Source organism: Colobus angolensis, unplaced genomic scaffold (genome assembly GCF_000951035.1).
Source record: "Colobus angolensis palliatus isolate OR3802 unplaced genomic scaffold, Cang.pa_1.0 Scaffold138, whole genome shotgun sequence".
NCBI lineage: Eukaryota > Metazoa > Chordata > Mammalia > Primates > Cercopithecidae > Colobus > Colobus angolensis.
This window is the reverse complement of record NW_012114466.1, coordinates 2,812,415-2,826,727: the sequence shown is the minus strand read 5'-3', so window position 1 is coordinate 2,826,727 and position 14,313 is coordinate 2,812,415. Positions and strand designations below refer to the sequence as shown.

The 14,313-nt window shown below is 53.1% G+C and overlaps 1 protein-coding gene across 1 annotated transcript in view; it reads left to right on the top strand.

The window, feature by feature from the left end:
- ARHGAP8 (Rho GTPase activating protein 8) overlaps nt 1-14,313 on the top strand; it is a 129,677-nt gene that overhangs the window by 105,490 nt on the left and 9,874 nt on the right. Inside the window, exons 10-12 of the mRNA XM_011934799.1 lie at nt 6,133-6,206; nt 9,109-9,186; nt 10,041-10,173. Coding sequence (XP_011790189.1) covers nt 6,133-6,206; nt 9,109-9,186; nt 10,041-10,173 — 285 coding nt within the window. The remainder of the gene's footprint in view (nt 1-6,132; nt 6,207-9,108; nt 9,187-10,040; nt 10,174-14,313) is intronic.

The window sequence follows — 14,313 nt, the reverse complement described above, 5'->3', positions numbered from 1 at the left end:
GTCTTTTGAACTCAGGTGTAATAAGGACTTTGAAGTCAGATTTTAATTTGAACCCTGGCTCTAGCCAAACCCTAGGCTGTGTGACTCCAGACACAATAATTTTCCTGAGCCTCAGTTTTGTCCTCTATAAAAATGGGGGCACAGTGATGCAGTGAGTGGGCTTTAGTATTGCCTGTGGTGCACAGTAGGTCCTCAGTACACAGTGGGTCCTCAGTACACAGTGGTCACTGTGATCGTTCACATGCACTGCCCATTTCTGTGGGCATCCAGGACCTCCCTGGCTGACTCTGTGACTGAGAACTTTGCAGGTCAGTGATGCAAGCTGCAGCCATTCATCCCATTTCAAATATTGGGAGGGGAGATGTTACATTTAGAAGATGCATGACCATCTAAGAGGGTTGGGAAAAGCCTGGGTGCCCAACTGAGGCAGGCCTGCTCATCAGCACTCCCCGCTATCACTGTAATTTCAGGTTGCCATTCCTCCCTCCCACTTCCCTTCTCTTTATTTTCTTTTCTCTTTTTCTTCTCTTCTCTTCTCTTTCTTTCTTTCTTTCTTTCGTTTGTTTTGAGACAGAGTCTCACTCTGTCACCCACGTTGGAGTGCAGTGGCACGATCTCAGCTCACTGCAACATCCACCTCCCTGGTTCAAGCAGTTCTCCTGCCCCAGCCTCCTGAGTAGCTGGGACTACAGGCGCGTGCCATCATACCTGGCTAATTTTTGTATTTTTGGTAGAGATGGGGTTTCACCACGTTGGCCAGGCTGGTCTCGAATTCCTGACCTCAGGTGATCACCCACCTTGACCTCCCAAAGTGCTGGGATTACAGGAATGAACCACTGCACCCAGTCCCTACTGTTATTAAAAAGTCACAATTTCTCCTTATTTGTGCATTCCTTGCATGCAAAACCAGAGAAAAAACATGCTCTGAATTACTCGAAGCACATCTCCCGAGGGGAAGGGTACAAGCAAGAATTATGTGCTGAGAATCCCCGATGCCCTCCAGCGGGTGGATGACTGTCGGAAAGCCAGGTGGGAGTGATTGGCCGCAGAGCACACTCTGCTGACCAGCGAACTGTGCTCTGCGCTCCAGGGTCCTCCTGCCCAGCATGCATCTTGGAACTTTAGTTCATGGTGTGGGTTTAATGCAGTTTGTGCATCCTTGCTGAGACCTGACCCTGGCCTGCACACATTGTGATGCACGAGATGAACGTGGTATGATACGATTCACCGCCGCCCTGGGCATCCCCGCCCAGCCGGGAAACAGCACATCTGCCAACCAGAGTCCCCTGGGGTCATTGTTATGCACAGCACTGACTCTGTCAGTCCATTGAACAAGCTTGTTTCTGAGCCAGCAAGTAGGGGATGGGCAGGGGAGGAGAAACCCAAATTGTGGGTTGCTGCTCTATGGAGAGTAGTCATTTTATGCCGGGGCCCTGTTCTTCCGCTAGCTGTGAGAGCCTCAGAGTAGATGTGGGTGCTCCTCAAATGCACGGACAGCGGAAAGCATGCTTGGCTGGGAGCACGGCAGCTCTGGGCAAGTCTCTCCTCTTTGGAGACCTCAGTTTTCTCATCTGCCTGAAGAGGTTGGGCTGGATAATCTCAGAGTCTCTTCCTGCTCTGAGAGTCTTTTATTTTATTATTTATTTATTTGTTTTGAGATGGAGTCTTGCTCTGTCTCCCAGGCTGGAGTGCAGTGGCGCAGTCTCAGCTCGCTGCAACCTCCACCTCCCAGGTTCAAATGATTCTCTTGCCTCAGCGTCCCAAGTAGCTGGGATTACAAGAGTGCACCACCATGCCCGGCTAATTTTTTTTTTGAGACGGAGTCTTGCTCTGTCATCCAGACTGGAGTGCGACGGCACGATCTCGGCTCACTGCAACCTCCGCCTCCTGGGTTCAAGCAATTCTCCTGCCTCAGCCTCCTGAGTAGCTGGGATTACAGGCATGCACCACCATAGCTGGCTAATTTTTGCATTTTTAGCAGAGATGGGGTTTCACCATGTTGGTCAGGCTGGTCTCAAACTCCTGACCTCGTGATCTGCTGTGTCGGCCTCCCAAAGTACTGGGTCTACAGGCGTGAGCCACCATGCCCGGCCTTAATTTTTGTATTTGTAGTAGAAACAGGGTTTCTCCATAGTGCCCAGGCTGGTCTGGAATTCCTGACCTCAAGTGATCCACCCACCCCAGCCTCCCAAAGTGCAGGATTATAGGCGTGAGCCACCATTCCCCGCCTGAGAGTCTACTTTTAAAGGACAGTGCAGAGACAAAGCAGTAGGCAAAGGGATCTTTCAGGAACTCGTTCTCCTCATAACTCTGCATTGTCCCACCTGTTCAGCAGGACTCAGTGAGGCCCCCTCCCCCGGAACAGTAGCCAGCCAGGGCTTTGGAATCGATGGATGCAGGCTCTCCAGCTGCGTGAATCCAGATAAGTCACTGTAGCTCACTGGGCCTATTTGTTCAGCTGTGACATGGACCACCTGTGTGCGGCCTGGGAGGCTGCTCAGCCCCTGGCATTGGGACGATCTTCGTCAGTGCTGTTGGCTTGTAGCTCAGCAAAGCCTGCACCTCCCTTGTCGTTTAATATTTGCAGACCCTGGAGAGAGAGCGCCAGCATCTCTGCTTTCCATTTGAGAAACTGAGCCTGGAGAGGATAAGGAAACTGGCCAGTGGTGATTTAGCTCCTAAGGGCAGGGAAGGACAGGGCTTGGAAGGGCCTGTCTGGCTCCTTAAGGAGGCAGAGGGGAGGAAAAGAGCCTGTAACTTTGGCGCATCCTGGGAGAAAAGGACCTGCCTGCCACATTCCTCCCTCCCCAGGGACACTGTCTCTGTGGGCTCCAGGACACCTTCTCCCTCGCAGAGTGGAAACCAAGATGGGAAACAGGCGGGGGGCCAGGTCTGTATTCCTGCAGCAGCAGGACCACCTGAAGCCTACACCGGGCCCCACAGCACCTCGGGGAGCTGAGGATTGCTGCTCAGTGTCCCCAGCGTGAAGCTTCAGCAAAAGTGAAATCGCCGTGAAACCCAACCATCCATCGAGATGAGGATATGCAGAAGCCTTATGGCTGTGGCCAGAGTTTTAATCGCCATTTAAGTGGATCAGCGGATTCTTCTGTAAATCTTGGAATAAAACTAAAGCACACTCGATACCATGTTCACCTGAAAATCTTCCGACATAGAGACGTTCGCAGGGGGCCGTGGAGCCCAGCAGGAGGAGCAGAGATGGAAGCCCAGGCCGGGCTGGCCTCCCCGTGCCACCTCTCGGTTACGGGACCTTGAGCTGGTCACCTGGCCTCTCCCAGTGTCCTCCTCTGATCTCGAACTTGGGTTCATGAAATGATGGTGGAAATGAGGCAGACGATACACACGTGGAGGAAAGGCTTCACTCTCAGCCCGGTGGGTTTCAGTCGGGCCCTTTCCATCATGACCGAGTCTTCCGTTACCTGTTACCGCTTCACAGATTCTCAGGACTTAGCAGTTGCCAACAGCAACCACGTTACATGGCTCCTGGTGTTTGTGGAATTTTGGCAGAACTCGGCCAGGTGAGTTTGCCCGTGGGGCGTTGGCAGAGGACACGTGGTGGTGTCCAGCTGGTGGCTGGCCAGGATCATCCAAGACATGCCTCATGATCCTGCACTTCTGGCCTCAGTGGGGACTGTTGGCTGGAGCACGTGCCCGCAGTGTCCCCAGCGTGACGTTCCCAGGACAGCTGCGTTTCATCCAGGGCAGCTCGGGGCTTCCAGCACAAAGGTTCCCGAGATGACAGGTGGGAAGAGTCAGGCTCTTTAGGACAGGAGAGAAGGACCTGGCCCAGAAACTGAACCGTCGCTTCTGTCAAATTCTGTTGATCCACACAGGGTCCTGGGGACCTGTGACTGCTGTCAAAGTGGCTTAAAGCAACACATATTTATTTTCTTGCGATTCTGGAGGTCGCAAGTCCTAAAATCAGAATCTCGGCAGGGCTGCATTTTTTCTGGAGGCTTTGGGGGGTATCCTTTTGTCTTCCAGTTTCCAGAGGCACCTTGGCTCCTGGCCCTCCCTTTCATCTTTTTCTTAGCACATCACTCTGACCCAGCTTCCCTTGTTACATCCCCTCTCCCTTCTGCTCACAAGATCCTCTGCAAGGATCTTTGTGATCCTGTCGGATATCTTAATCTGTTCCGGTTGCTGTGACAAAGGACCATAAACGGAGTGGCTTATAAACAACACAGATTTATTTCTTATAGAGCTGGAGACTGGGAAGTCTACGTGCCACCAGATTTGGGCAAGTAACTGTAGCTTGCTGGGCCCGTTTGTTCAGCTGTGACGTGGACCGCCTCTGAGTGGTCTGGTTGGAATGATTTTCGTCAGTGCTGTCGGCTCACCGCTCAAGGAAGCCGGCACATCCCTTTTCGTACTGAGGATTTGGTGGAGGATGAGGACCTGCTTGCTGGTTCATAGATGGTGCCTCCTAGCCGCGTCCTCACGTGGAGAAAGCGGAAGCTCTCTGGGGTCGCTTTTAAAAGAGCACTAGGCCGGGCGCAGTGGCTCACGCCTGTAATCCGGCACTTTGGGAGGCGGAGGCAGGCGGATCACGAGGTCAGGAGATCGAGACCACCCTGGCTAACAAGATGAAACCCCGTCTCTACTAAAAATACAAAAAACTAACCGGCGGGCGAGGTGGCGGGCGCCTGTAGTCCCAGCTCCTCGGGAGGCTGAGGCAAGAGAAAGGCGTGACCCCAGGAAGCGGAGCTTGCAGTGAGCTGAGATCCGGCCACTGCACTCCAGCCTGGGTGACAGAGCAAGACTCCATCTCAAAAAAAAAATAAAAATTAAAAAAATTAAAAAATAAGGGAGCACTAATCACATTCTCAGTGACCCAGTCCTCTCACACAGGCCCACCTCCTAATGCCATCACTTTGGGGGTTACAATTTCAACTTAGGAAATTTGATGGAGCCTGAACATTCCGACCATAGGATCGAGCCTCCCCATATGGTCCTGGTCAGTCTCCCATCTCAGGAGCCTCAGTTTACCTGAGCATGGTGACACACACATATAATCCCAGGGAGGTGCCTGGGCAACACAGGGAAACCCTGTCTCAAAAAATAAGTAAATAAAAAGATAAAAAACAAGATCCTCAATTTAATCATGCCATTCTCCTGTCTCAGCCTCCTGAGTAGCTGGGACTACAGGCGCCCGCCACCACGCCCAGCTAATTTTTTGTATTTTTAGTAGAGACGGGATTTCACCATGGTCTCGTTCTCCTGACCTCGTAATCCGCCCGTCTCGGCCTCCCAAAGTGCTGGGATTACAAGCATGAGCCCCCATGCCCGGCCTATTTTATTTTATTTTATTTTTTGAAATGAGTCTTGCTCTATCGCCCAGGCTGGAGTGCAGTGGCGCGATCTCAGCTCACTGCAGCCTCCACCTCACAGGTTCAAGTGAGTCCCCTGCCTCAGCCTGGAGACTAGCTGAGATTACAGGTGTACACCATCAGGCCCGGCTAATTTTTGTATTTTTGGTAGAGACAGGATTTCACCATGTTGGCCAGGCTAGTCTTGAATTCCTGGGCTCAAGTGATCCATCTGCCTTGGCCTCCCAAACTGCTGGGATTACAGGTGTCTGCCACTGCACCTGGCCAGCATTTCTTTATGTGAATCTCTGTCTCAAAATAGCACAGTAAGAGACAGGTTAACCCAGATAATATGCTGGGTTTTTGTCAACTACGTTTTTTAACTGAATCAGCATCCAGTCTGGGCTTTCATGTTCTACCCTCACAGCCAAGCCATCTCATACTGCTGGGACTTCCCAGTATGGCTTACCTGTGTAGAATGCCCTTCTCTCTTTTGTCCTCTGGCAGGCTCCTACTCATCCCTCAAAACCCAGCTCTGAAGTTGCCCCCTGGGGAAGCCCTCCCCAACCCCCAGGTCTTCCCTGTATCATAAATATCCCTCTCATGGAGTTCTCAAATACTGCACTATCATTTTATTATTTGGCCTCCAGACTTTCTACTTCCTGAGGGCTGAGCCTGTCTCTCTCTCCCTGGATGGTGCCTGGGTCCTGTGTTTTCACAGGGGTATGGAGAGGACCAGCGCCTCTTCTCATGATCACCCATCAAACTCAGGCAAAAACTGCCACTTTCTTTTCTCTTTTCTCAGCCTCAAAGACAAAAATCAAGGCGAACTCATCCCCCCTGTGCTGAGGTTCACAGTGACGTACCTGAGAGAGAAAGGTGAGACAGGGCCGGCTCCAGCTGGGTGACGTGAGGGCTACTGGGTGCACCTCTCTGGGTAGTTTGTCTTGGATCCTGAGCACCCATAAGCCAGGGGGTGTGACCAGGAAGGGAGGGGCTCAAGCACAGTGGCTTCAGGTCTGGGCTCTGATCTTGGATGGTCTGGGTTTGAATCCTGTCTCCCCTGTGTACTACCTGTGTGACCTGGGGCCAGTTACTCACCCTCTCTGGGCCTCCATTCCCTTGTCTGTCCAGTGAGGTGAATAACAAACAGTACCTAACTTGCAGGATTGTTGTGACCCCTAAATGAGCCAGTGCTGCAAAGCACCTCAGGCAGTGCTGGTCTGTAGGAAGCCCTCTGGAAATGGGGGCTCCTCTGATGGGATCAACTTTGATTTGCAGACACCATTGCCAGTGGGGTGGGTGCAGTCAGGAACTTGGAGTGCGGTGAGACTTGTGGGCTCTCCACAGCTCCTGAGGCTAGAACTGAGGTCCATGGAGAAGGTGTGTGGAGGCTGCTTTTACTTTAATGGGAGGAAAGAGGTTCCCACGGAGGAGCAGGCACCAGGGAGGCTTATCTGGCACCACAGGTGTGGGTGTGCTCGATGGGCCAGGTGGTCTCTAGCCTGGGTGCTGCAGTGCAGATGTGTGGGTGTCAGACAAGAAGTGAGTGCCTCCCCGCATCCCCACCACCCAGGCAGGGCTGGCTCCCTCCAGCCTCCAGAGCTCAGCTCAATGGTCGCTTCCTCAGGGAATTCCCTAAACATGGCCAAAGCCCCTAAAGCAGACCCCAGCTCTGCCACGGACTCAGCACCGTGGGCCCCGAGACCCCACCACCCTGTGGTGCGTTTCTCACGTTCCACCCGGCGGGGAGTCCTCATGCAGTGGCTCTGAAAGCCACTACCTCGGCCCTGCACCTTCTGGTTACGAGTGGGTTGGGTTCCTCTTTAGAGCAGGCCAGGTGGGTGGTCTTTGAAAAACCTGCTTCAGACAGGCGGGGCCTGGAGAGCCTGTCCTCACCTGTAGGACAGGGTGCCCAGGAAATGCGCTTTGGCACGAGAGTCTGTGCACACGGGGATGGCATCAGTGAGCAGGTGTGCTGGGCGGGGGCATGGGGGGCCATCTCCCTCACACCCCAGACCTTGTGGCCCCAGTATTTCCCTGAGTCACGATGCTCGGCTGGCGGGTGAGCAGGTACGGGGGGTACCCCACACTGGGACCCCAAGGGGCCCGCCTGTCCCTGGCCTGGACGGCCCCTCCTCGCCCTCTGCCGGTTAGGTCCTGCTTTCTGTAAGCCCTCTCCCGGACAGAACCGCCTTCTTCATGCGCCCCCATCATTCAGTCACTCACTTGGGAGACATTTGCTGTGTGCCTCCCTCGTGCCAGACTCGGGGGATATCAAAGTGAGCACACGGGACGTGGAAGCAGCAGCTATTCCACCAAGACCTATCCAGATGCTGACTTCGTCGGGGAGGAGGCCCTGCCAGACTGGGGTCCCTGTTAGGGGGTTTGACCTTGTTGGGGGGCTTCCCTGAGGGAGGGGCAGTAGAGCTGAGCTCTGAGGACGGGGAGAAGCTGGCCATGCTGAGTGACAGGCCCCGGAGAGGAGAGCAGGTGCAGAGGCCCGTGGCTGTGAGAGTGCAGGAGCGTGTGGGGCTTGGAGGAAGCTGAGAGGAGAAGGGGAGGTCAGGCCTTGCAAGTCCCAAGAAGACTTGCACCTCCAGATGCCTGCGCCACAGTCCTAGGTCCTGGTGTTCCAGGGCACCCCTGTCATCCATTGCAGGCCCCCCAAGGGTAGGCTCAGGCCTGTTTCTCTTCCTGGCTCTGGAGCCAGCAGGGGCCTGGCCAGAGGAAACCCTTCCCTCCACCCCAGGGCTGTTTTCATAAGCCGATTACAAGTGCCGAAAACCGTCTTTAGAAACCGACCATGGGGACAAGTTTTCTTCTTTGATTACAATCACCTCTTTAGCAGAATCGCCTAATTGAACTTGGGCGTCATCTGTATCTTCACTGTCTAAACAGCAGCCACTAGCCCCTGTGGCAGTAGCCCAGTAGGGCAGGTCACATGAGGTTCATGCAATTGAGTGACTAGATTCTTAATTTAATTTTTTTTATTTATTTATTTTTTTGAGACGGAGTCTCGCTCTGCCGCCCAGGCTGGAGTGCAGTGGCCGGATCTCAGCTCACTGCTAGCTCCGCCTCCTGGGTTCACGCCATTCTCCTGCCTCAGCCTCCCAAGTAGCTGGGACTACAGGCGCCTGCCACGTCGTCTGGCTAGTTTTTTGTATTTTTAGTAGAGACGGGGTTTCACCGTGTTAGCCAGGATGGTCTCGATCTCCTGACCTCGTGATCCGCCCATCTCGGCCTCCCAAAGTGCTGGGATTACAGGCTTGAGCCACCGCGCCCAGCCAATTTTATTTAATTAAAGTTCAATCCCCATGTGCAGCTACTGGCTGCTGTGCTGGACAGCTCAGCCCTAGCCCTTGTGGGAAGCCATATGTCTGGAGGCCTCCCGGGTGCCAGGCACATGCTGGGCATCAGCGTGTCCAGTCCTCTCTGCAGCCCTTGGAGACAGGAGCTCATGGCCTTACTCTGTAGATAAACAAGGCAGATAGGCTCAGAGAGGCTGAGTGCTTTCTCTGAGGTCACACAGCTGGTAGGCAGAGCTGGACTAGAGCCTAGGTCTGTCTGAGTTTAGAATCTGTTTCTGCTTTCCCTTTCCACGGACCACAGAGGTGGGAAATCGGGCGGGTTGGGGAATATGGGAAAGATGTGAGGAACAAATGAATTTGTGGAGGCCAGCCACAGGTGGGTGATGCTGTGGGCAAGGGGGTGTCATATAACGTTCTGGAAGCCCAATGGGCTGGGACCTGTGAGACGCCTGGAAGCTCCTCTCCTGCAGGCCTGCGCACCGAGGGCCTGTTCCGGAGATCCGCCAGCGTGCAGACGGTCCGCAAGATCCAGAGGCTCTACAACCAAGGTGAGGGTGTCCCGCAGTCCTGAGCTCCGAGCTGCCTGGCCAGCGAGCACAGCGCTCCCGGGCCTCAGAGGAGAGGCAGGGAAGCACCGCCCCCACAACCCATCCAACTCCCAGAAATCACTCAGAGTGGGGGCAGCTGCCCAGGAGCCATCGAGGGGCCCACTGGCAGTCCAGAGTAGGGACCCTTTGTCCAGACCCCCAACCCTGCCGGGACATGGTGGCCGCATGATGCCATTTTGCCTTTAGGGACTCTCCATCCGCACCAGGTGGGCACGTGCTTGCAGGAGACACCCTGCAGTGCAGGGAAGCTGGTTTTTTATCTGGCAGCTCCCCCGAACTGGCTCAGCACGGCTTCCTTAATTGCCATGTGTAACCTGCGGGCAGGGGCAGTGGCCTCTGAGCTGAGGACACCTAGCACTGATACTAACGAAGCCGCTGACAAGACTTGCCCTCCATCCCACTCGCTCCTACGACCAGTTGTGCATCACACAAAAATGGAGCATTGGGTCCGCACCGGGCCGAGCTCAGGCCTGGGGCCTGCAGTGTCATCTCTGCCACTGGCCTGACCTCAGAGAGCTGGCATTGTAGCTGGGAGCAACAGCACACCACAGAGAAGCCAGCAGCCCACCCCATCCTCCGCTGGGAGCCCAGGAGGAGGCAGTGAGGGCGGTGTAGGGGCTGATGGGGCCAGAGCACCCCATTTCTAGGTAGGGACAGCATCATCCCCAGGACACGTCGCTCCAGCATCAGGCACTTTCCATCCGGACATCTCACGCCCTGTCTCAGAGCTTGTTCTATAGCCGCAGTGCCCAGGCCGGGGTGCAGACCTCAGCAGTGCCATGTTCTGTGTGCAGGGAAGCCCGTGAACTTTGACGACTACGGGGACATTCACATCCCTGCAGTGATCCTGAAGACCTTCCTGCGAGAGCTGCCGCAGCCGCTTCTGACCTTCCAGGCCTACGAGCAGATTCTCGGGATCACCTGTGCGTAGCTGCCCCGGGGTGGGAGTTGGGGGGGCTTGGTCCTCAGATGCTGTCCCCCAGCTACTGGCCCAGGGTCAGGCTCTGGGGTGGCCGAGGTGGCGTGTACCCACCCTCATCCTGTTGCCACCTGGCACTGCAGGGCAAGAGAGGGGGTTGTTGGGGCTGCCCCACCATGGACAGCCAGGCCACGCTGTCCGAAGGCAGAGCAGGTGCGGTCGGTCAGGGCTGTCCAGGCCGGTCTCTCAGGCGCAGCTGGGCCGGGAGGCAGGGTGATGGGGGCTTTCTAGATTTGGGGCTCATCATCCTGGTCAAAGTCCTGCCTATACCACCTCCCAGCCCCCAAACCCTCAGCTCTCTCATCTAGAAAAGGGCTCTCGGGATTTCTCCCCAAATCATTGTAGGATACCAGGCATATGTGATAGGAACTGAGCAGCTATGGGGTCTAATCTTACAGATGCTTTGTGATCAGTCACATGCTCAGTGTGGCTAAGCACAGATGACTCGTGAACAACTCCATAACAGCATCTCAAAATACTGGCGAATGCTAAGGAAAGTGATGCCTCCAAAGCACCATAAAACCACTCAGGCCTTCATCTCAGTCATCAAACACCGTCTTTTCAAATGGAACTACCTCTGGCCCCCACCTTTCTTCTTGGAGCACTATTAGTCAAAGGGGGAAACCTGGTTTTGGTGTTAATTCTAAAGCAGCTGGGTTAAGATATTTTAAAGACAAATCTTGAATCTTAAAATCAATGTTTCTGACCAGGCGCAGTGGCTCACGCCTGTTATCCCAGCACTTTGGGAGGCTGAGGTGGGCGGATCACCTGAGGTCAGGAGTTCGAGACCAGCCTCAACGTGGCGAAACCCCCGTCTCTACTAAAAATACAAAATTAGCTGGGCGTGGTGGTGCATGTCTGTAACCAGCTACTTGGGAGGCTGAGGCAGGAGAATTGCTTGAACCTGGGAGGCAGAGGTTGTGGTGAGCCAAGATGGCGCCATTGCACTCCAGCCTAGGCAGCAAGAGCGAAACTCCGTCTCAAAAAAAAAAAATCTACCCCACTGGGTATTCAGGTATTCAAGAATCACCTTTACCCAAAGGGCAGCCTGGCCTTTGTCCTGGCCCCTGGGGGTGACTTCTGAACCCTGGAATTTCCCAAGGGACAGGAATTATCTTTGTTACTTATCGGGGGCCCTGATGGTTTATTGTGACTCAGGATAGGGGGTGGCCACTCCAGAACGGTCCGTTACACAGTTAGAGGGTGCAGGCTTTGAAACACGGGAGACCAGCCTGACCTCTGGGGAGGGCAGGGGGCTGGAGATTGATTTCAATCACAAGGCACCCCTCCAAGGTCACTGGACGCCAAACTCCCCTCAAAGGCAAGTGTACACCCATTTACTCAGCAGTGCTCCTAAGTGCCTACCAGATGCCAGGCCCTGTCTGAGATGGGGAAGGTCTCTCCTACAGCCTGGAAGACTATGAAAGATGTTGAGGGCTGACTGACTTTGGCTAGTGGATGGGAAGCCTGGGAGAGTTCAGAGCGAGGCTGAGCCTCATGGAGACAAATTTGATCATGCGTGTGGAGGTAGCTGTCTGGTGGAGACAGAGAAGGAGGCACTCCATTCAGCATCCTCCCACCAGCCGGGCCCAGGGCAGGCAAGATGGACAATGCTCCATCACCTGAATGTGCCAGGCTCTGTCCTCGAGAGAAACTTCCAGAAGCTTCCTGATTTCATTAGCCCCTGCAGAGGGATGATGACTCCAGCCTCTGTAGGTTCCTGCTTGAGAAAACTCAATGCTACCAGGAGAACTTACTGTTTGTTCCAGCCAAAACCTGGTGACAGGGAGATAGGCCCTGGAACCCGTCTTTGAGCAGCAGTTCCTTTAGAAAGCTTGCAGCTGTGGGCCGGGCACGGTGGCTCATGCCTGTAATCCCAGCACTTTGAGAGGCTGAGCCATATTTGGAATGGTGATGTTCTGGACCCCAGCATTCCCCCATCTGAAACTTTCCCCAGGAAGTTTTACAGTCCAGAAATGTAGTCGGTAGATTGTTTCATGTTGCATGAATCCTTCTATCAGTGCTGTGACTAGATCATTCCAGGTAAACAGTTGTGTCTCATTTCAGAAGGTAGTGGTGGAGGTGGGAGTAGAGTGACTACCTAAGTCAGCCTGTTAATAAGGGGCCTTTCTATGTCAACAAATGTGAAGTTCAATGGTTTGAACAAACCATAAACTCTGGGGTTTTTTTTGTTGTTGTTTGTTTTGTTTTTGAGGTGGAGTCTCGCTCTCTCACCCAGGCTACAGTTCAGTGGCACAATCTCGGCTCACTGCAACCTCCACCTCCCAGGTTCAAGCAATTATCCTGCCTCAGTCAGTCTCCCGAGTAGCTGGGACTACAGGTGTGTGGCACCACGCCCAGCTAAATTTTTGTATTTTTAGGAGAGAGAGGGTTTCACCATGTTAGCCAGGATGGTCTCAAGCTCCTGACTTCGTGATCCGCCCGCCTTGGCCTCCCAAACTGCTGGGATTACAGGCATGAGCCACCGTGTCTGGCCTGAACTCTTATTTTTTCAGTCAAGAGAACATTTAGTTGAGAAGATTCCTAGATGTTGGCTTGAAGTATCTTTTCATGGTAGAGTGAGAGTGGCAGCAGCCAGCCAGTGAATTTCATAGTGTGCAATTTAGATGTCTTTGGTGATGGCACTGGGTGTTCTGGTGAACTTTCTGAGCGGCCTGTACAGCAGGAGGCACAAGGATTATCTGTACATCATCTACTGTGATGATTTCTTTGAAGTTTGTATCAAGTCTTCCAGCGTCAGCTTTCGGGCTTTGGGGAAATGGCAGGTTTTAGGTCTTTGTCATGCCATCTGAGGGGGTAGGAGCAAAACTGGAAATGTTAGCTTGGAGCATCGTAGCCAGAGATTGGAGGAAATGAGAGGAACTGAGAACCCACAAGCGTGCGTCGTCATTTTCCACTGGAGCATCATTTCTCCATACGGTGCTTCTCTTTTGATTCCCAATTACAAAATAAGTCTGGTCTCACTAGATTTGGCCTGATTATTTACATAAGGGCAGCAAGAATGAGAATTGATGGATGTAGGCTCTTTTTAAGTCTACCTTGTTAGAACTTTTAATAAGGCATCTCAGATTCACTTTCTAAAAGCCTCTTGAGGCTAGAAAGCGAAGCCAAAAATTTGCCATCAGGGCCAGGTGTGGTGGCTCACTCCTGTAATCCCAGCACTTTGGGAGACCGACGTGGGTGGATCACCTGAGGTCGGGAGTTCAAGACCAGCCTGACCAACATGGAGAAATCCCATCTCTACTAAAAATACAAAATTAGCCGGGCGTGGTGGCACACACCTATAATCCCAGCTATTCAGGAGGCTGAGGCAGGAGAATCGCTTGAAACCTGGGAGGTAGAGGTTGCAGTGAGCCAAGATCTCACCATTGCACTCTAGCCTGGGCAACAGCGAGACTCCGTTTCAAAAAAAAAAAAAAAAAGAAAAAAAAATTGCCATCAGACTTTGCCTGTAGTATCCTTAGATTTGAGTGAATTTCTCTCTTCTCAAGGTTCACAATCAATCTATTTTAAGTTTCCTGGGCCTGCCAAGAAGTGGCCTTCCTTACTCACTGTAATGCCATACATAACACTGAATAAGGCTAGTCATCATTTCAAGGAATTTCCCTCATTTTTTTTTTTCAAGATGGAGTCTTGCTTTGTCACCCAGGCTGGAGTGCAGTGGCCTGATCTCAGCTCATTACAGCCTCTGCCTCCCATGCTCAAGCAATCAGTCTACCTCAGCCTCCTGAGTAGCGGGGATTACAGGTGTGCGCTGCCACACCCAGCTAATTGTTATATTTTTAGTAGAGACAGGGTTTCACCATGTGGTCCAGGCTGGTCTCGAACTCTGACCTCAGATGATCTGCTCACCTCGACCTCCCAAAGTGCTGGGATAATAGACATGAGCCACTGCACCCAGCCCTTATTATCTATTTTTAACCTTACTTCACTAGTAAACCCAGCTACATAAAGATGTATGCTTGGATTATACTTAATATGAATAATTCAGAAGATGCAGCTGGTTTTGTTTTTGTTTTGAGATGGAGTGTCGCTCTGTCACCCAGGCTAGCGTGCAATGGTGCCAT